At 34.8% G+C, this 21,616-nt stretch overlaps 1 protein-coding gene across 1 annotated transcript; it reads left to right on the plus strand.

Moving 5' to 3' along the window:
* Nucleotides 1-1,555: 1,555 nt before the first annotated feature.
* On the plus strand, nucleotides 1,556-20,440 carry LOC129948304 (sodium-dependent nutrient amino acid transporter 1-like). Its single transcript, XM_056059258.1, has 12 exons — nucleotides 1,556-1,691; nucleotides 17,784-17,958; nucleotides 18,027-18,116; nucleotides 18,186-18,408; nucleotides 18,521-18,791; nucleotides 18,859-18,962; nucleotides 19,033-19,222; nucleotides 19,347-19,523; nucleotides 19,586-19,685; nucleotides 19,747-19,923; nucleotides 19,991-20,085; nucleotides 20,145-20,440. The coding sequence occupies exons 1-12, from the start codon at nucleotides 1,659-1,661 to the stop codon at nucleotides 20,319-20,321; spliced, it is 1,812 nt and encodes a 603-aa protein (XP_055915233.1). The 5' UTR covers nucleotides 1,556-1,658; the 3' UTR covers nucleotides 20,322-20,440.
* Nucleotides 20,441-21,616: the final 1,176 nt, after the last annotated feature.

Raw genomic sequence — 21,616 nt, forward strand, 5'->3', positions numbered from 1 at the left:
GTTTCGCGCTTTACGTCCGATTTATGGTCTACATAATCGACCAAGTGAGCAAACAATTGATGCGATTGTGACCAAGTTTCGCACTCAGTTTACTTTATTGGACATTAAACCAACCACACGAATGCGTACAGTGCGTACAGAAGAGAATATTGCGTCTGTTTCTGAGAGTGTTGCTGAAGACCGCGAAATGTCGATTCGTCGTCGTTCGCAGCAATGGGGTTTGTGTTATTCGACCACATGGAAGATTTTACGCAAAGATCTTGGTGTAAAACCGTATAAAATACAGCTCGTGCAAGAACTGAAGCCGAACGATCTGCCACAACGTCGAATTTTCAGTGAATGGGCCCTAGAAAAGTTGGCAGAAAATCCGCTTTTTATCGACAAATTTTGTTCAGCGATGAGGCTCATTTCTGGTTGAATGGCTACGTAAATAAGCAAAATTGCCGCATTTGGAGTGAAGAGCAGCCAGAAGCCGTTCAAGAACTGCCCATGTATCCCGAAAAATGCACTGTTTGGTGTGGTTTGTACGCTGGTGGAATCATTGGACCGTATTTTTTCAAAGATGCTGTTGGACGCAACGTTACGGTGAATGGCGATCGCTATCGTTCAATGCTAACAAACTTTTTGTTGCCAAAAATGGAAGAACTGAACTTGGTTGACATGTGGTTTCAACAAGATGGTGCTACATGCCACACAGCTCGCGATTCTATGGCCATTTTGAGGGAAAACTTCGGAGAACAATTCATCTCAAGGAATGGACCGGTAAGTTGGCCACCAAGATCATGCGATTTGACGCCTTTAGACTATTTTTTGTAGGGCTACGTCAAGTCTAAAGTCTACACAAATAAGCCAGCAACTATTCCAGCTTTGGAAGACAACATTTCCGAAGAAATTCGGGCTATTCCGGCCGAAATGCTCGAAAAAGTTACCCAAAATTGGACTTTCCGAATGGACCACCTAAGACGCAGCCGCGGTCAACATTTAAATAAAATTATCTTTAAAAAGTAAATGTCATGGACCAATCTAACGTTTCAAATAAAGAATCGATGAGATTTTGCAAATTTTATGCTTTTTTTTTTTAAAAAAAGTTCTCAAGCTCTTAAAAAATCACCGTTTACTTACTTTTTAACAAATTCTTTATGTCACAAAATAATTCAATCAAACTTAAATTTAACTTAGCAACAGTTTAAAAAACACTATATTGCCCCCCGTATTTTAAACAATTATTTAAACAGTTACTTTTTTTTGAAACAATGAATGCCCTAAAATTGTACAGGTGTACATATTTCTTAAGACAAACGTGCAATCAGTTTTGTGGTATGAGAGACATCAGCAATTAAAACGCAAGTAATTAATGAACATAATATTGCCTACATTAAAGATAAAATAGATTGAGGAGATAGAGAAATATATCGTTATTTTTGTAAGACGATAAAGGCACACACACACGTGTATACTTTTTTCTTGCCATTTACTTACTAGGCCTCCATATATGTTTATAAAGTTTCGTGGAGACAGTAAATGACTTTGCTAAGACATTCGAGTTTCAGCATTGGGTGGTCCGAGTTGGTTTTTTTAATATCCGGAAAGAAAATGTTCGTTACAATTTGAAAAAAAATCAAGCTTAAAATAAACTTCATAAAAAAAAGGCTCAAACTATGGCAAATCGTGATAAGAAAATTTCAATAGAAGTAAGCATGGGAAATATTTGTTAAAAGTTTTGTGGCCTTAAGATATTTCTATACCGAATGCGGATCTAGTTTAAATTTGTTGATAAATTTTGTTTTTATTTTAAAATATTATTTGCAAAAAAAAATAAGAGATTTGTGATTTAAAGAAATATTCTTCGATCGTAAATTTTGTGCAGTGTATTCAAAAAAAAAATGGGTAGAGTCGCTAGTGGCCGGCCCCCTAAGGATTTTTCCTTATAAAATATAGCACAGTAACAACAAATATTAAGATTTTCGAAAAATTCTTGAAATTAATTATTGTTTATTAATTTCTTAATCGGTGAAATAAAAAATAGAAAATTAATCTTACCATACAATTATTTATTTAGATTTTTGTAAAAAAAAAAGTCATTTTTTCCTGTGGCCGGCCCCTTGTTTCTTATTTCCGGCCAGCTGATGTCCTATAGTCGGCCACCCAAGAAATAAAAGGCTTAGATTTCTTAATTGTTTTTCTTTAAGTGTTTTATTTTTGAAAAGTTGCTGAGCTTAACTTAAAAAACTATTTATATAAATAAAAATAAATTAAAAAATATAAAGAAAAAATAAATTATTTTTTTCCATTTTTAAGCCTTAAAAAATATAAAAATCAAAAAAAATCTTAATTTAATTCATTTATAAAAAGTAAAATAATAATAGATAAATACTTTTTTTATACACCTTAAAGATTGTATTTATAACAATTGAAACAAATTCATTAAAGTCTTTTTAATCACATTCAAAATAAAAGTACAAAGAAAAAATAAATTTTTTTCCCATTATTAAGCCTTAAAAAATAAAAAAAACAAAACAATTCTTAATTTAATTCATTTATAACAAGTAAAATAATATAAGATAAATAGGAACTTTTGTATATACTTTAAAGATTGTATTTATAACAATAGAAATTCATTTAAGTCTTTTTAATCACAATTTGGGTAATAAAGTATCACATTTTGTGCATACAAATTCTTCAACCTCAGCATCTAAAAACGACATGGTTGTCAAATTTGTACATTTAAGGTGGAACCAGTTTTCACATCTATCGCATCCAATATTCTTCAGCCCTTCTTCCTCAACGTCCGTAAGGACATCTTCATTGCAAGATGGACATTTCGGAACAACTTTTTTTCGTTTTGCTGATTTGTTCTTGTCCTCTTTTTTTTTCTGTCTTTCAAGCTTCCTTTTTTGAGCTTCAGCTACTTTAATTTGTTTTTTTTCCTCCTTATTTTTTTGAAAGTTTTTCGATACCTGAGATGATATTGACATGGGTGGTTTAGGACTGTCAAAAAACCGTCTTACTGAATCTCTAATTGGCTTAGGATATTTGAGATATTTTTCAAAAACCGATTGACTTTTTGAACAGTGTGGTTGTGTAGGTAGGAATGTTAAGAATAAAAATTTAAACTTTTTAAGGCCCTAAAAATAAAGCATACGATCTATTACAGGTTCCTTTTCATCCATGATTTGAGAAGAAATATCTCGTAAAATGTTGTCGTTGCCCTGAGATGAGAAACTTCTTGCTTTTAATAAACAAATTAAATTTTTAAAACACAGGTTCCAAGTGAACATTTGTGAATATAGCTACGTACCTATGATCGCTTCCAAATCTTGCGGACTGTCACCTGCCTGAATGCTAACTCCAATGGGTTGAGGTACTCTTACCAATGAGCCATCACTGGTAATTTCATAAATTCCTTCAATCGATTGGGTACCTTGAGGAACGTCGACAATGTTTTGCCTAGCCTGACGAATTACTTCCAGCACAACTTTGTGGTCGATATTTTTGGTGCGAAGATCATCTTTTAGGTGAATAATAACTTTTTCGGCTTCTCTAAAACTTCGAAATATCTTTATCACAATTGAAGTTGACCACAAAGTCCTCGTTCAGACAATTCCCAATATTATCACCTACATCCAAATCCAAATAACCACCAGTTTCATTATCAGGACTGCGAATAGACAAACCACCAAAATCAGCACCATGATCACCCCGAGAATTCGCATCGCCTGCAGAACTTTCAGGACCATCTCGAAATCTGACACCAGAATCGCAAACATTTGAACCGCTGCGACATCACCACCAATATCGGAAACACTTCAGCTTCTAGGGTATTTTTTATACACTTGGAGTAGTGTACGGCATTTGGATCGAATGGAAATAGTCCACATTTTTTGAAGGCGTTTTTTATGATGGTCGTCCTATCCTTGTAATTTAAAAGCTCATCTAAGACATCACAAAAATGCTCTTGGTTCATGATGCTGCCGTGGTTACCCGAACGTTTGCGCCATTCATTCAAAATATTTTTGTAGTCGGACTTTAAACCCTTAAAGGCACCTACATCCGCCGGCTGAAGGAAGTGGGTAGTGTTTGGAGGAAGAGCATACAATATAATGTTTTTGTTGCTGCAGAAGTCACTCAGTTCAATTGACATGTGGGAAGCGTGTCCATCCACAAAAAATAAAACTGGACGTTTTATATCATTTTTGGATAACCAAACATCAAGACCTTCTTTAACATACTGCAGGAAAGTTTCTCCTCGCATCCAACCACTGTCTGTTTTTCCCAATACCCAGTCAGGTTTTTTGCTTTGAATTGCTTTAAGCCAGCTCGGCGACCTTTTGTATGGCAAAACAACCATAGGAGGAAGTGTTCTCCCATCTGCAGAAAAGGTCATCAGCACAATTAAGTTTTCTTTTTCGTTTCCTGCCTTAACTTCGTACAGATTCTTTATTCCTCTTGGGTCAATCATATTCCCAGTTTTTGGTGCCATACTAAAACCCGTTTCGTCGGCGTTAAAGATTCTAGAAGAATCCTCCAGCACTTCTAGGGAATTTTCTTCTGTAAGAAATTCTTTAAGCACTCTAAACCATTTTTTTTATCCCTTCCTCCGTTATTTGTGCCCTGCTTTTCGAAACAGTTTCAGCTGTTCTCTGTTTATTTGTGTCCTATCTCCGATCCCCTTAAAATCAACAATGAACACAAAAGTTTTTCACATTTAAACTCTAATTTTAATGAAAAATAATGTATTTTATTAGAAGAATAATATTTTAAAACACTTACCCACAAAATTTGCACTGAAAACACTAATTTCAAACACTACTTCACTAAGGATTTACACAGTAGTTTCACAACAAAACCTTCCTCGAATACGACCCGACGCAAATGTGTGAATTTTTCGTGAGCTACTGAGCACACGCAACAGGATTGTTGACAGATTAAGAGAGAAGCTCAAGAGAACAATTTCAAACGAAAAACTCAGAGAAAGCTATGCGAATTCACTAGTTACATCGACTTTTCTAATAGGTGGACGGCCACTGGGGGAGGCCGCAATTAGGCGACTCTACTAAACATCAATGAAAATTGTCACTTTAATATACATACATTCTTGTTTTTATCCGATGCCGATCTTCCCTTTTTTGTTTAAAACCAAAGGAGCTGAGCAAAAAACCTTAACAAAAGTAATAAATATATTTCTTTTGTTAAGGTTTGTCTTCACTTGTTCCTTTTAGGGATTCCCATCGGTAAAATAAATCAATTCGTTTTTGATCTAAATCTGTCAACACACAAATTTCCCTTTGTTTTTGCATTCCATGGGGTAAAATAAATTGATTTTATTTTTCGATAGATAAAACTAAGTATAACCGATTGGAAGATTTTTAAACACTGGTCGAATTGTAAAAAAATCTTCCAATTAGATGACAATAGCCAATTTTCTATTATATGAAAATTATCCGTTTATACGGTTGGTTGGTTTTTTTTCAAATAAAAGACAATTTTTGGAAGACAACTGCTGAACATTTTGTATCTTCTAGTTAATAATTATCTGTTTACACGATGAGAAGACTTTACTTACTTACTTATTTAAGGTGGCGCTACAGTCCGGGGCGGACCTGGGCCTCAACCAACAAGCGTCTCCAGCCAGCTCGGTCCCTAGCTAGCTGTCTCCAGTTTCGCACGCCAAGTTGGTTGAGGTCCTCTCCCACCTGGGTGCACCACCTGAGTCGCGGTCTTCCTCTACTGCGCCGTCCCTCGGGAATGGATTCGAAGACCTTCCGGGCTGGAGCGTTGATGTCCATCCGCTCTACATGACCTAGCCATCTAAGCCGTTGGACTTTAATTCTGCTAACTAGGTCAGTGTCGCTGTACAGCCCGTACAGCTCGTCGTTATATCTTCTCCTCCATTCTCCATCTATGCGTACGGGACCAAAAATCGCCCGAAGAATTTTTCTCTCGAAGCATCCTAAGACGCTCTCATCTTTCTTTGACAGGGTCCAGGCCTCAGCGCCATAAATGAGAACCGGGATGATGAGTGTCTTATAGATGGTGATTTTACATGCCCGAGAGAGGACTTTACTTCTCAATTGCCTTCTAAGTCCAAAGAAGCAGCGATTTGCAAGAGTTATTCTTCGTTTGATATCAGCGCTGGTGTCGTTGTCTGCATTAATAGCGGTGCCTAGGTAGACAAAGTCCTTAACTACCTCAAAGTTATAGCTGTCCATGGTGACGTTTTGTCCAAGACGTCGTCGTTCAGTGTCCTTTTTTGATGACAGCATATACTTGGTCTTGCCCTCATTGACCACTAAACCCATCTTCTTCGCTTCCGTTGCAATGCTCAAAAACGCTCCACTGATATCACGCTTTGATCTTCCAATTATGTCAATATCATCTGCATATCCGAGTAATTGGATGGATCTTTGGAAGATTGTGCCTCTAGTGTTGACGGTTGAGTTTTGCACAATTCTTTCCAGAACGATGTTGAAGAAGTCGCATGACAGTGCATCGCCTTGTCTAAAACCTTTTTTGACATCAAATGCATCGGTAAGATCTTTTCCGACCTTGATAGAGCAGCGTGCATTCTCCATCGTCATTCTGCACAAACGGATAAGTTTGACAAGGATGCCAAAACTAGACATTGCTCGGTAGAGCTCTTCCCTATAGATGCTGTCATACGCGGCTTTGAAATCGATAAAGAGATGGTGGGTATCGATTTGAAGCTCCTGGGTTTTTTCCAAGATCTGCCGTAGTGGTCTGGTCTGAAGCCACACTGATAAGGACCAATCAGGTTGTTGACGAATGGCTTCAGACGTTCACATAATACTGCAGAGAGGATCTTATACGCAATGTTAAGATGCCTCTGTAGTTGGCGCAGTTTAGAGGGTCTCCTTTCTTATGTATCGGGCACACTATGCTGAGATTCCACTCATCGGGCATGCTTTCTTCCGACCAAATTTTGCAGATGAGTTGGTGCATGCTCCCTACCAAGTCATCGCCTGCTGCTTTCAATAGTTCGGCGGTGATGCCGTCAGCTCCAGCAGCTTTGTTTGACTTAAGTTTAGATATAGCTATCTTCACTTCGTCAAGGTCGGTTGGGCGGAATTGTTGATCTGCGTCGCCGAGGTTGAGTGGTTCTATCTCCCTTACAGCGGAATTCGGTTCGTCATCGCCATTATATAATTTGGAGAAGTGATCTTTCCATATTCTCAGCATCGACTGCGGTTCTACTACGATGTGCCCCTGATCGTCTTTACAGGCTTCGGTTCATGGCTGGTACCCTTGGGAGGTTTTTTTTACCTTTTGGTAAAATTAACGAACCTCATTCCTGTTGTGACATCCCTCTATCTCCTCGATCGCGCGCTTCTCATGCTCTCTTTTTTTCCATCTAAGAAGCCGGTGTTCCTCTCTCCTCTTCTGCTCGTAGAGCTCGCGAGCAGCTCTAGTCCTTTTGTGCAGCGCCGTTTTGTATGCCTCTTGTTTCGCTGCGTGCGCTTGCCGGCATTCGTCGTAAAACCAGGGGTTTCGCTGTGGTGGCCGTGTGAAACCTAGCACTTCAGAGGCGGCATCTCTGATGGCTGAAAGGCAATGTTGCCACTGGTTGTCAATGCTTAATGCAGGAAACATAGGACTCCTTAAGAGGTTATTAGAGACTCGATCGGAAAAGGAAATGGCAGTCTCTTGCGATTGTAGCCGTCTAACGTCGAATGTTCTCACAGTACTTCCTTGTTTTGGCTTGGATCGTGATATCCGTAGCCATACCTTGACTACAACGAGGTAGTGGTCCGAGTCAATGTTGGCCTCTCGGAATGTTCGGATATCCTGGATACTGGAATAGTGTCGTGCGTCGATCGCAATGTGGTCAATGTGGTCAATCTGGTTGACGGTTGATTGATCAGGAGATTTCCATGTCCCCTTGTGGATATTAAGATGCGTGAACTGCGTACTAGCTACCAGAACGTCTCGCCCCGCAGCGAAATCGACCAGCCTGAATCCGTTGTCGGAGGTAGTGTCGTGCAGGCTGTATCTCCCGATTATGCCACCAAAGATGTCTTCTCTTCCTAGCTTGGCATTAAAATCTCCTAAGACAATTTTAATGTCATAGCCAGGGCACTGCTCATATGTCTTGTCCAAGAGCTCGAAGAACATATCGTTGGTGTCTTCATCTTTCTCCTCTGTTGGGGCTTAGGCTTATGTTGGCGAATTTAGCCTTGATGCGGATTGTCGTGATGCGCTCGCTCACACTGTTGAAACTCAAGACTTTTTGCCTGAGCCTAGTTCCAACAACAAATCCACACCCAAATAGACGCTGTCTTTGTTCTCGGTAGCAGTCGCCGTAGTATACATCGCAGTCTTTTAGTTTGTGTCTGCCCGGTCCATCCCATCGCACTTCTTGGATGGCTGTAATATCTGCCTTGCAGCAGTTTAGGGCTTCCGCTAATTGTTCGGCTGCACGTGGTCTGTTAAGGGACCTAACATTCCACGTACATATCCGAAATTCGTTGTCCTTATTTCGTTTGCGTGGGTTGTCAACAGTGAATCCGTCCGTATCCGAGGCTTGTTGTTGCTTCGAAACTATGATGTTTTTACGTGGCCAGGAAGTCACCCCGACGGCACAACCCCCAACCTGGAGGCCAGATCCTTAGTAGAACTCCAAGGAAGGGGAGCCGGATGAACTGCTCCTTATAGGCCTGGGCTCCGAATATGTCGAAGAAGCCCTATGAGGTGTTCTCTAAGAAGTTCGACCTTACTGGAACTGTAGACGCCACCGTTGATTCTATTTCGAGAATTTGTCCGCTGCCGCCTGTATAAGGAGAGGTGCCTTAGTGGAAACACCTCTCCCCCCCTCTCTCGTTTGCTGCCCCCAACAACTTTCCACTGGGGTTGGAACCCAATCTCCAGTTGAGGTACTAGGCACCCGATGTTCACCGCGGGGAGGTGAGAGTATGAGTTGATAGACAGAGGTGGGTTTTGAGAAAAACCTGTGGACGCTTGTGTCCTCTTGAATGCACATGTATACCATTTGAGAAGACTTTAGAAAACAACAAAAAATTGGTAGACAATTTTCTTAAAAGATGACAGAGAATATGAAAATTTGTTTAATAAGTGAAAACAACAGGTCGTGCATTTAAACTTTTAAAAAATAAAATATAAACAAAAGGGAAACAGTGATTTTCATGCGTCACATCCTTTATCATCTTTTTTATATAACTACTTTTTCTTTATTTTGCCAAACGGTGACTTCTTATTAACTTCCCATAGGAAGTTATTGTAATAGGTCCGATTTTTCAAATTGAAAAGTTCGACACTTATCGACGTTTCAAGGTCCCTAGAGTCGAAATACGTACGTCTGTACGTCCGTTCGTTCGCGACGTTTTTTTCGTTCCATAGCTCAAGAACCAGAAGAGACATCGATTTCAAATAAATTTTGTTATACAGACAATAAGGCAGAAAGATGCACAAAGGGCTCTCAAGAAAATTGCGTGGGTGGTTTTTTTTACCATAGCAGTTTGAAAAAAAGATGAAAATTTTGGTTAATCGCTAGAGACTTGAATTAAATTTTATATAATATATTGTAACGTGATATCAAAGAAAATATTTTTTGAAAAAAAAATCCATTTAACGGTTTTTTTATAAATGAAAAACACAAGAAAAAAAATTGTCACCTCCAAAATTTTACGCTTTAAATATGATTTCATCTCCAAAACAATTTTGTGCAACGAAGAATAATGTTTTTGACATCTGATAAAATTTTGAGAAAAATCGAACTGACAGTTTTTTTTTATAAAGAATAAAAATCTAAAAAAAACATTACTCAAAGTTGGCAAAAATTTAATATCGATTTAAATATCTTTTCAAAAACTTGAAATTTAGGCTTCAAACTTATTTTATCTTTTAAGAAATACTAGCTGACCCGACGAACTTTGTTCCGCCTTAATGGCAATAAATAAGCAGATTGTGTTTTTTTTTATTGGAAAAAATACAAAAAAAATTAAATAACTACATTAATCATTCATTATTATTTCTGTATTTTAGTACATAGGTTGCTCTTCACTCAAGTACACGACATTTTTTGTTCTATTATCAGGCGCAAAAACAAACAACGCAGATGGTCTTCCGACCCGTGAACATGCCAAGTATAATTGACCATGGGAAAAACATGAATGTTCTAGATTTAAATCACTAACTTTTAAGGATTGGCCTTGTGATTTGTTGATGGTCATGGCAAATGCAAGACGTATCGGAAATTGAAGTCTTTTAAATTCAAACGGCATATCGGTTGGGATCATCGGATCCTCGGAATGAGAACTTCCTCACCTTTGAATTTTCCTATCATTATCGTAGCGTAAATTACATTGTTCATCAATTTACTAACCACCAAACGCGTACCGTTGCACAGTTTTGGTTGGTTTATGTTTCGAAGCATGATTACTACGGAGCCAACCTTTTGGCGTAAATTGTGCGGTTGTAAGCCAGGCACGTCCAAAGAGTTTAAAAATTCAATTGGAGTGTTTGTAGCTTCATCTTCATTTGTGACACAGTCAATAGATTTGAATAAATGCATTGTTCCAATGATCTTATTTTGAATTATGTAGTTCAGGTCATCATCATCTTTATTCTTAGTCGCTAAAATTGCTCGCTCACTCAACCATTCATTATTTTTGTAGTTAGAAATAATATTTGGAAATACATTGTTGATAAGTTCGTCTTTTGATGAGACAAATTTACAGAAATTATTTGGAAATGATATTAATCCGCTCGATTCATCGACAGGTACTTGACCATTACCGATAGTCAGCAATTGCTCCAAAAAATCTTCAGCAGATGTATCATTAAGCAATGTAACTTTCATGTTTTTTGTCAGCTGCAGTTTCTTCACATAGCGCCATAGATTTGACGATTTGAGGCAAGCGTTTCTTTCATCGGCAGCCGTAGATCTTGGAATTACTGGCAGTATTTGGCGGAAATCATTGTGTAAATCTTTTAATGTTGCCAACCGAGCTGTTTCACGGGCTGCTTCACTTTGCTCTCGTGATTGAGAAGCACGAAGTCGAGTCATACTATCGCGGCGCTGTTCACGTGCACTTTCTTGTTCTTCTTCAGTCCTTTCATTTGCAGTATTTTGTATTCTTCTTGCATTACGGCTTTGTCGGGAAAGATTCGATCGTCTTGGTCGCGGCATTATTAATTAAACTTCACTTCACTTTTAATTAAACTTCACTTCACTTCAATCCACTTCTTAATTATTTATTTATTTAATAGAAATAGTTTTAATATTGATTTCATACAAATATCAAATTGTCATACATACGTCATTACATAGCTGTCATTTTACGTCAATTACATAGCTGTCATTTGCGTTTTGTTATTTCAAGTCTGATTCTTTTTTGTTATACCACGTTTTATAGTGACTCACGTTTCATGTCAAGTCACATGGGAACGCTGTCGAACTGGATAAAAAGTATCCTATGTCCGTCTCCTGGCTCTAAGCTACCTCCCTACCAATTTTCAGCCAAATCTGTTCTGCCGTTCTTGAGTTATAAGTGGTGTAACTAACACGACTTTCTTTTATATATATAGATTATTTTCAACATTCTGAAAAATGTTGAGAAAAATCGAATTGACAGTTTTCTTACAAAAAATATAAAACCTCAAAAAATATTAATAAAAGTTGGTAAAAATGATTTTCGACTCAAATATATTTTCAAAAATTGTAGGTATTGGCTTCAAACTTATTTTATTTCACAGAAAATATTGTTTTTGATATTCAGTAATTTTTATATAAAAATCCAACGGTCCGTTTTTTAATACAAAATAATAATAAATAAAATTTTAAAATCTACAAAAAATAGTACGCAAATTTGGTAAAAATTGATACGAGTACATATAGACAAACTTTAAAGCAATACAGACGGGATGGGAAGTTATCAGTGTGGGTCGCATACCAGCCTTTTTTTTTGATTTTCCTATTTTTCGATTTTTTTTTTATAATTCTGTACACTTTTGTTATTATTTTCTGTACAAAAAATGTCTAATAATTAAAAATTAAATAATGTTGTTTGGAAACAATATCATCGAATATCCAATAAGTGTACAAACGATTGCAAGATGGTTTTTTGCAAATTTGTCACTTATGACAGATACAGGGTCCGGCAAAGAGATCTCCCATATTTTAAAAGACAATGACAAATCAATAAACAATTTAACAGAAAAATTTTATTGAATTTTTAAAAATAAATACTATGCCATTACATTACATAATCGGACCCTGTACAATTGGGTATTTGCATGGTTGATACAAATTGGTTAAAATGCTTTATGAAAAATCTGCCAATAATGGAAAACCTTCCTATCGTGTATACTTACCTTAATAGAACTATACAAAATATTTAGCACTAAATTTGACACCTTAACAGCACTCGTTTGAATGTACTTGAAGTTAATAATGTAATAACAGTAAAAAAAGCAATTCTAATGTTCCATGCGCCACGAAAAACAATATTTTTTTTATTTAATTCAATTTTTGATGAAAATCTGAAGGCTTTTTTTGAACACCTCCTGTGTTCAATCTCAATTTTTGTTGAGAGATTTTCATTTAATTGCATACCAATTAAACATTAATCTATTACTCTGACAAATGTGGCTTAAGATTTGTTTATTAATTTGTGAAAATTGTAAGGATAAGATTTAGGTATTATAGGGTTTTCATCTAGAAAAGTCAGCTATTTGAGCAGCTAGCACTTTTACAACTTTCATCCTTTGACTTTCAACAAGGCAAAAACTAAGTCATTACTTAAAATGGAACGATACGCACTCCACAAAGCATTGAAATTGTTAAAATTCACTAGGAAAATGGTGAACATTGCGGAGTTTGTAAAAAAACGTGTTCGTAAAGCATGTAAAGTTTCAAAATACATTGTATATAGAATTTGGTAACTTGTCTATACCGCATCTCAACGGGTTTCGAGTAACGGTTGTTTTAATGAAATTTTCAAAAACACCTACTTTTAGTCGGTTTTTCAATCACCCTGTCCACAAATGATATTTGTTTTTACTATATGATCATATTTTACAATTTTTAGGAACATTCAATATTGTTGCATTTAAAAAATGTCATTTTTAGGCCCTATTTTGCAAAATATTAGTAGTTCCGACCATCTCCCTGTTTGTCTAGAACTTAATTGTAATGTCTCAACAGTTTCAGAAAGAACCTGTTACAACTACAAAGCAGCAAATTGGACTAGGTACAAGTCTTTTGTTAGAGAAAACTCAAATCCTAATGTTGTATCCATCGAAGACATTCATTAATCCCACGAAATCGACACGTACGTTGAACATTTTTCTGAAATAATCAAAAGGGCTACTGATTTCTCCATACCCAAAAAACCTTCTACCAATATCCACAAACTTACTCTACCAAACTATATTCTTTCTCTTATCCGTTTACGAAACTCTGAAAGAAGAAAATGGATACGATATAGACAGGAAACTTTTCTCTCTAACTTAAAATTCCTAAACAACAAGATTAAGATTGAGATATTTTCCTTTAAAAATAGGAATTGGGATTCACTTTTATCATGTTTTGATAAAGCCAGTAAGCGTTCCTGGAAAATAACTAGGGTAATTAAGAAAAAAGGCAATATCATTCCACCATTAAGGATTCAAAACGAGCTATTTATAACACAAAATGAGAAAGCAAATGTCATTGCTGCTACTTTTTACAACAATCACTTAATCTCAGCTCATCTTAGTGATAATATTACTGAAAGTGAGATCCAGGATCTTCTTTTAGAAATTCCAAATAGAGAAACAACAACGAACGATTGTTTTACCAACCATAAAACAGTGAAGCAACTCATAAAAGCAACTATCTCCAAAAAATCCCCAGGTGTAGACAACATCAACAACACTCTACTGAAAAAACTTCCAGATAAGGGCACAATATTCCTTACCGTCCTTCTTAACTCTTGCATCAAACTTAGTTATTTTCCCAGCAGTTGTTAAGTTGCAAAAGTTATACCCATTGCGAAACCAGGAAAACTACGTGAAAACCTACTAAGCTACAGACCCATAAGCCTACTTAACTGTTTGAGTAAAATCTTGGAAAAAATTATTAAAGACAAGATACAGTGCCTTGTCGATGACTTAAATCTTTACCCAGATTATCAGTTTGGTTTTAGACCTAGTCATTCAACTATACATCAAATTGTTAGAATTAAAAATTCAATAAAACAAAACCTTGGTATAAAGAAATCTACAGGTATGGTCCTTTTGGACATCGAAAAAGCCTTTGACACAGTCTGGCACAATGCCCTTATTTTCAAACTTGCCAAATTTAACTTTCCTATCCTAATCATATAAACTATAAAAAGTTTTCTGGAAGACAGAAAATTCGCAGTCCATTTGGGAAACGTAAGATCCTCAAAATATGAAGTTTCCGCAGGCGTTCCGCAAGGATCTGTTTTGGGCCCAATTTTATTCAATATTTTTTTGTCTGATTTCCCGATTCCCAACCCAAATGTTAGCTTAGCAATGTTTGCTGACGATACCGTTTTATTTGCCTCCGGTGTTTTATTTCAAAATGTCTTTACCAAATTGCAAGAAGCCATAGTTCTTATTGAGAAATATTTTCACAAATGGAAAATAAAGTCAACGGTACGAAGACAATAGCAACATGGTTTACACGTCGAAGAAATTCTTGTTACTTACCGGACAAAAAACTAAAAATCTGTGCCAATGAAATCGAATGGTCGGATAACTGCAAATACCTCGGCATATTTTTAGATAAAAAGCTTACTTTCAAAACACACATATCTAATACAATTAACAAAATCAACTTAACAATAAAGATTTTATATCCTTTTATTCACAAGAACAAGCAAAATAAATTAATAATATTTAAAACTATTTTCCAACCAATACTACTTTATGGCGCACCTGTTTGGTTTGACTGTGCTCACTCGTACATTCAAAAACTTCAAGTAAGTCAAAATAAAGTTTTGAAAATCATGCTCGGATTTCCATGGCATTACTCAACTAAAAGACTCCATGATAAGGCTAATGCTTACACAGTTAAGAACTTTGTTAACAAACAACAAGAGACATTTTTCTTAAACTGCTCCTTCTCTGGCAACAATCTTATCAGAAACGTATCTAACCAAAATAACACCTAAAATTACTGTCAACTTCTGCATTTTGTTGATAATGGGGCCTAAGCAATACTAGTTTTTAAGATTCTAATAAGGGTTTTTCTTAGTATCGTTTTCCCTTGAACCATAAATTAATTTTAAATAACACTTCTCTTTGTTATATATATTTGAATTAAAGATGTAAAGAATTAAAATGTTCTAAACCACTCGCTAATGAAATAATTTAAAATTTAAAAGATATTGTATATTAAGCTACAAATAAATAATAATTAATTAAAAAAATTAGTAGTTAAAATCATATTCTTATCAAACTTAATTTTTTACATCGAACTTTAAAATAGTTTTATTTAAAAAAAATCATATTAAGTACACAAACTTGTTTGATTTTTTAGCTTTTCAAAAAGGTATAAAACATTACAAAGCTAGCTTTGGTTCAAAAGTTATAAGCATTTTAATTTAATAAGTCACCATTTAAAAAACAAATACAAAAAGAAAAAATGTATTTCTGTTAGAATTTTGTATTACATCACTAGAGACATCTTGTTTCAAATTCATTGAATTAGGCTCATGATGTGAGTAGCCCCTTAGCTTAGTTTAGTACAAGCAGCAATGTACTAATCAAGCAGCGCTTCTTAACGACTACTACTACGTCTAGTACTTGTACTAACACTTTTATTATTTTAACGGGAATTAATATGGCTGTTTGTATTACCGCCATTTTTAAACCAATTAAGTTGTTAAGCTTTAAAAGTGCGAAACCTTATTTATTTCATAAAGAAGAAATAATTTGAATGTGCAGAAGCAAGCAAATAACAGAATCTATAATTCATTCATTCATTTGATTTTAAATTTAAATTTCAATCTTTAGTGGCATGGCCGGAAGGGCCGTCAGCCAGATGATAGCCTTAATTAATAAAATTTCCAATTTTTATTGTTTTATGGTGCTTTATATACAATTGTATATTAAAAGTATTCTCTTATTATCTGTCTTCTATAGTTAAGTGCTATTTTTAAATATTGAGATAGTTTTTTCCAATCTGTTCCATTTAGAATTTCAATGAGTTCCGCTTGTTCCATATAACTTTTCTGCCATATTTGTCGCCGAATTTCAGCTAGAATCGGGCACCTTGCGATGAAATGCAGTACGTTTTCTCTTTTGTTGGTATTGCATAAGGAGCAGCTTAGTAATAGGTCTTTGCGATGTGGAATGAAATTGAGAGGCAAAAGTTCACCTCTAGCCCTGAAAATCAATGATATTATTTCAATGTTATGGGTGTCCTTGAAGTAGTTGGATTCTCCTAAATTGTGCTGAAGTAGTAGTAGTAGTAGTAAATTATCTAAAGTTAGGTTGAAAGAGAGTTCACAAGAGTCCGCTAAGTTTTTCCATTCCTGGAACCATGAGCTTGGCTATACATTAACTTGGTAATGTAGTTGAAGTGCAGTTTAAGCGATGAGAGATGTAAAGGTGATAGACTGGTTTCAATGAGAAGCATATATATATATATATATATATATACATATCTTTAAAAAGAACCTCAGGAGTTTTTGAGTGGTTTCAGACTGATTCCAGCCCCATGATTCTGCAACATACACCATTATTGATTCGGACGTTGCGAGAAAAACTTTGTATTTTGCTCTAAATGCTAGGTCCTTGTTACCATACACATTTTTCCACACCGTCCCAATCGCATTTTTGGATAAAGTTTTTTTACTAGTTGTTTTTCTAGGTTTAAGTTGCTTGCCACAGTTTTAACTTGGTCCGCTCCATAATACCATTTTTCGTTTGCAGCCAATCGCCCTGAACCTCTCCGAAACACCATTGTTTTTGATTTGTCAAGGTTTACTGTTAGATTCCACTTCGAACAGTAATTCCGTAATTTGTTGATCATTAACTGAAGAGATTCAGGAGATTCGGCTAACATGACAAGATCGTCTGCGTACATCAGAACTTTAATCCGGAACCCATCAATTGTTATGCCACACGGCATGTCTTTTATTAGATTTTCGATATAAAGGCAGAAAGCTGAAGGACTGAGATTGCAACCTTGATTAAATACTAATATTTTGCAAAATATGAAATTTTTTAAATGCAACAACATTGAATGTTTATTCAAAATTGTAAAATATTAACATATAGTAAAAACAAAAATCATTTGAGGACAGGGTGATTGAAAAACCGACTAAAAGTAGGTGTTTTTGAAAATTTCATTAAAACAACCGTTAATCGAAACCCGTTGAGATGCGGTATAGACAAGTTACCAAATTCTGGTAGGTCATGACCTGAGCGTTCATCATATACAGTTTGGACCACTACTTATGCTACACCCTGGAGAAATAGCTTTAAGGCCTATCCACATGGAAGATTGTTTACAAAACGTAATGGTTTTAAATTATTAAAATTCTTATACAGTAAAGCCATAATTTAAATAAATTTAGTATATTTAATTATAAAAATGCAGTTTTGTATTAAAATTCAATTTTAATTAGTTTTACATACCATCTTTCCGTTTTGTATAGATTTTAAAGAAGAATTAAGATTTAAAAAAAAGTTTTAAATTTCATTCTGTCTTAATTCATCGATAATTTTTAGAAAATGTCGATTACAATTGTTTATGAAACTTTAAATTTAAATTGTCTGCATAACTTCTCTAGTCTGATGAAAAAGAAGATCCTCAAAGACCAAATTGGTCTAATAGCCTTGAATTCCTTATGTCCTGCATATCTGTGTCTGTTGGATTGGGCAATGTATGGCGTTTTCCCTTCACAGCGTACGAAAATGGTGGCGGAGCATTCCTTATTCCATATATTATTGTTTTAATACTTATTGGTATGTATGAATATAAATAAATAAACAAAATACTGTAAATTAACTTTAACAAATACACAAATTAAAAGGTAAACCGATGTACTACATTGAGATGATTTTAGGACAATTTTCAAGCAGAAGTTCCATCAAAATTTGGGCTATTTGCCCAGGATTCATTGGTACAACAAAGCTCTAATATGGGCTTATGGATACTTCAATCCCGGCATTACATTCTCATTTCATTAAAGGTGTTGGAATCGGTCAGGCGTATGCAGTTTTGTTGATCATAACATATTACTCATCCCTTTTGGCTTTGGCACTGTACTATTTTGGAGTGTCATTTCAAGCTGTGCTTCCTTGGACATATTGCAGAGAAGAATGGGGCCCTACGTGTGTACCATCTAGTGGAGGCAGTAATAGAACTACACATGAAACAAAACACTTGCAAACCAGCTCAGAAATGTATTATTTGTAAGTATAGTGAAGACCTTAGGAAGTTCGAACAAAAATAATAAATCAATAAATCCCGAAAACCTAAATAAGGACCACTGAATAACGTTCCAAAATCTGCTTTCTTTTTTAGAAAGAGCGTCATAAATGAAAAGGATAATATAGAAGATGGAATTGGATATCCGAGCTTGCATCTAACTGGAACACTTTTCATATCATGGATTGTTATATTTTTAGTGATAGCAAAGGGAGTTAAAAGTTCCGGAAAAGCAGCATATTTCCTAGCGCTTTTTCCATACGTAGCACTGTTTGCCTTGCTTTTAAGGGCTGTTACCTTAGAAGGCGCCCTCAACGGTATTATATTCTTTTTGAAACCAAACTGGTCAGAGCTAACTAATATTAAGGTTTTAATTATTACCAACCTGAAATACCTATCTACAGAAATTAACTCGGGAAAAATCTTAATTTTAGGTTTGGAAGGAAGCTGTTGTTCAGTGCTTTTTTTCATTAGCAGTTGGCCTTGGATCAATTATAATGTTTTCATCATACAATAAATTCAATCATAGTATTTATAGGTAAAATGTAGGAAGATTTTCTACTAAATAATTTAATCACTTTAAAATTTTGTTTTATTTATTATTTAAGAGATGCTATGATAGTTACTACGCTAGATACGTTTACGAGCATACTAGCTGGTGTGACTATGTTTGGGATTCTTGGAAACTTGGCACATAATCTTAACATCGATAATATTTCCGAAGTTGTTCGAGGTGGAACTGGACTTGCTTTTATATCATACCCAGATGCTATTTCCAAATTTCAATTTTTTCCCCAGGTAAGAATTACATACATGGGCTTGAAGTTTAAAGGTAGCTTCCAGAAGACAAATGCTAATGATTTTTTATCTCAAATCAGCATCGTCAATTCTTCCGAGGTTAAATATCTTTCTCTTTTTCTAGGGTTTTGCAATTGCATTTTTCTTCATGATGTTCGTACTTGGAGTCGGTTCTATTGTAGCCCTACAAAGCTCAATGGTTACAATTATTTGTGACCGTTTTACTTCCTTTAAATTTATTAACGTTGCAATCATAACATGCACAATCGGATTTTGTAGTAGCTTGATTTATGCAACACCCGTTAGTGTTTGACTATTTTAAAATTATGTACAAAACGAAACTGAAAGAAATATACTTTGCAGGGAGGACAGTGGATTTTGAATTTAATCGATTTCTTCGGTGGGACGTTTATAGTTTTTGTCTTGGCTATTTTTGAATTGATTGGAATAACTTGGATTTATGGTAAGGAATACTTTTATCCTTTCAAAATTTAAATGTTAACAGCCCAATTATCTACTCCAAGGATTACAAAATTTCTGCGATGATGTTGAGTTTATGACCAATAGAAAAGTAACACTGTATTGGCGTTTGTGCTGGACAATTATTACACCAGGGTTTATGTTAATAATTTTTATTTATTCCATGGTTACTTTCGATTCACTCAAATACAGTGGCATGGAATATCCCGCCTCTGCAAACAGTGAGAAAATATTATTAATTATTTTTCATTTTCATAAAAAAAAACTAACTATTTTTCAATTTAACAGTTATTGGATGGGTAATATTGAGCATAGGATTTGCTCAATTTCCTTTATGGTTTATATGGGAAGCTTCAAATAATTATGACAAAAATTGTTGTTCGGTAAAATGATGATGATATTATATTTGGTTTAAATAAATTTATATTAATTCAATATTTAGACCATACAAAACATTCTACGACATAGTGAAGATTGGGGACCTGCTGATCCGGAAATAAGAGAAAGTTGGAAACTTTTTAAATCTGAGCTAGCTGAAAAGAGAAGAAAAACAAATGAAACAAATAAAATAAGTTATTTTTGGCAGAAAATATATAATTTATTAGGAAAAACTAATTGAGATGCAAGACTGATAGCTTCAAAGTTATTTATTTTTTAATATTCCAAAGTTGTGATGTTTTGCTACATTTATATGTAAATATAATTTATTTAAAATAAACTTTAATTCAATGTTTGTACAACAAATTTGAGTGTTCTCATTATTCAAAAATGCTAATATAATAAATTTAACCCAGAAAAAGATCGGAGGTTTTTAGAATTCTTGAAATATATTCTTTACTTTTAATTGCTTTTAAATTATATATTATTTTTAATAAATAAAACTACTTTTTTGTTTTCACATTCCATTTATTTTCAAAATATTAAAAATTAATAATATTCCCAATGTTTTTTTTTTTTTTTTTTTTTTACACTTCAGAATTTCAGAAAGTAGTAAGCTTATAGCAAGCGTCAAACTACGATCAGAGGCTCATCATAAGTGCATGTGTTAGTTGTTAGTAAAAAATAATACAAATATAGCCTAACACACGCACAAAATACAAAACAAAATTAGCATTTAACTATTACAGAACAAAAAATTACGATAGTGGAGCACTGGTTCTAAACAATGATTTTAATCCCACCTTATTTAAATTTAAATCTATCGATGAACAGATCATAGGGATCTTCCCAAGGAAGACCTTTTAGAGCAAAGCGAATGAAATTATGTTGAATTGATTCAATACGTTTTCTATGAATTTCGTAATAGGGAGTCCATACCTGCGAAGCGTATTCAAGATGAGGACGAACATGGCAATTATACAAAGAAAGGGTAACATAGGGATCATTGAACTCCTTTGCCCAGCGTTTTATAAAACCAAGCATAGAACTTGCCTTATTAACAATAACATTAATGTGATGTGTAAACTCTAAGTTGGAACAGAAATGTACACCTAAATCTTTAAATGTGGAGACACGACAGAGTTTTTGCTGTGATATACAGTAGTCAAATACGTTACTGATTAGTTTTTTAGTGAAAGTTATAGTCTGGCATTTTAAAGGGTTGAATAAAAGGCTATTTTTCCCACACTAAAATGTGAAACTATTAATGTCGGCTTGTAAAAGAATACGATCATGGTTTGACTTTATTATTTTGAAAATCTTCATATCGTCAGCAAAAATAAGAAGTTCACTTGAGCGTAGACATGACGATACATCGTTAATAGACAGGATGAACAGAAAAGGGCCAAGATGGCTTCCCTGGGGAACACCAGATTGAGCAACAAAAGGTTGAGAATGACAATTTCTAAATTTTATCTCGTAGGATCTGTTTTTAAGGTATGACTTAATCCAAGCTATAAAAAAATGGTGGAAAAC

Source organism: Eupeodes corollae, chromosome 2, assembly GCF_945859685.1.
Source record: "Eupeodes corollae chromosome 2, idEupCoro1.1, whole genome shotgun sequence".
In the NCBI taxonomy this organism is placed as follows: Eukaryota; Metazoa; Arthropoda; class Insecta; order Diptera; family Syrphidae; genus Eupeodes; species Eupeodes corollae.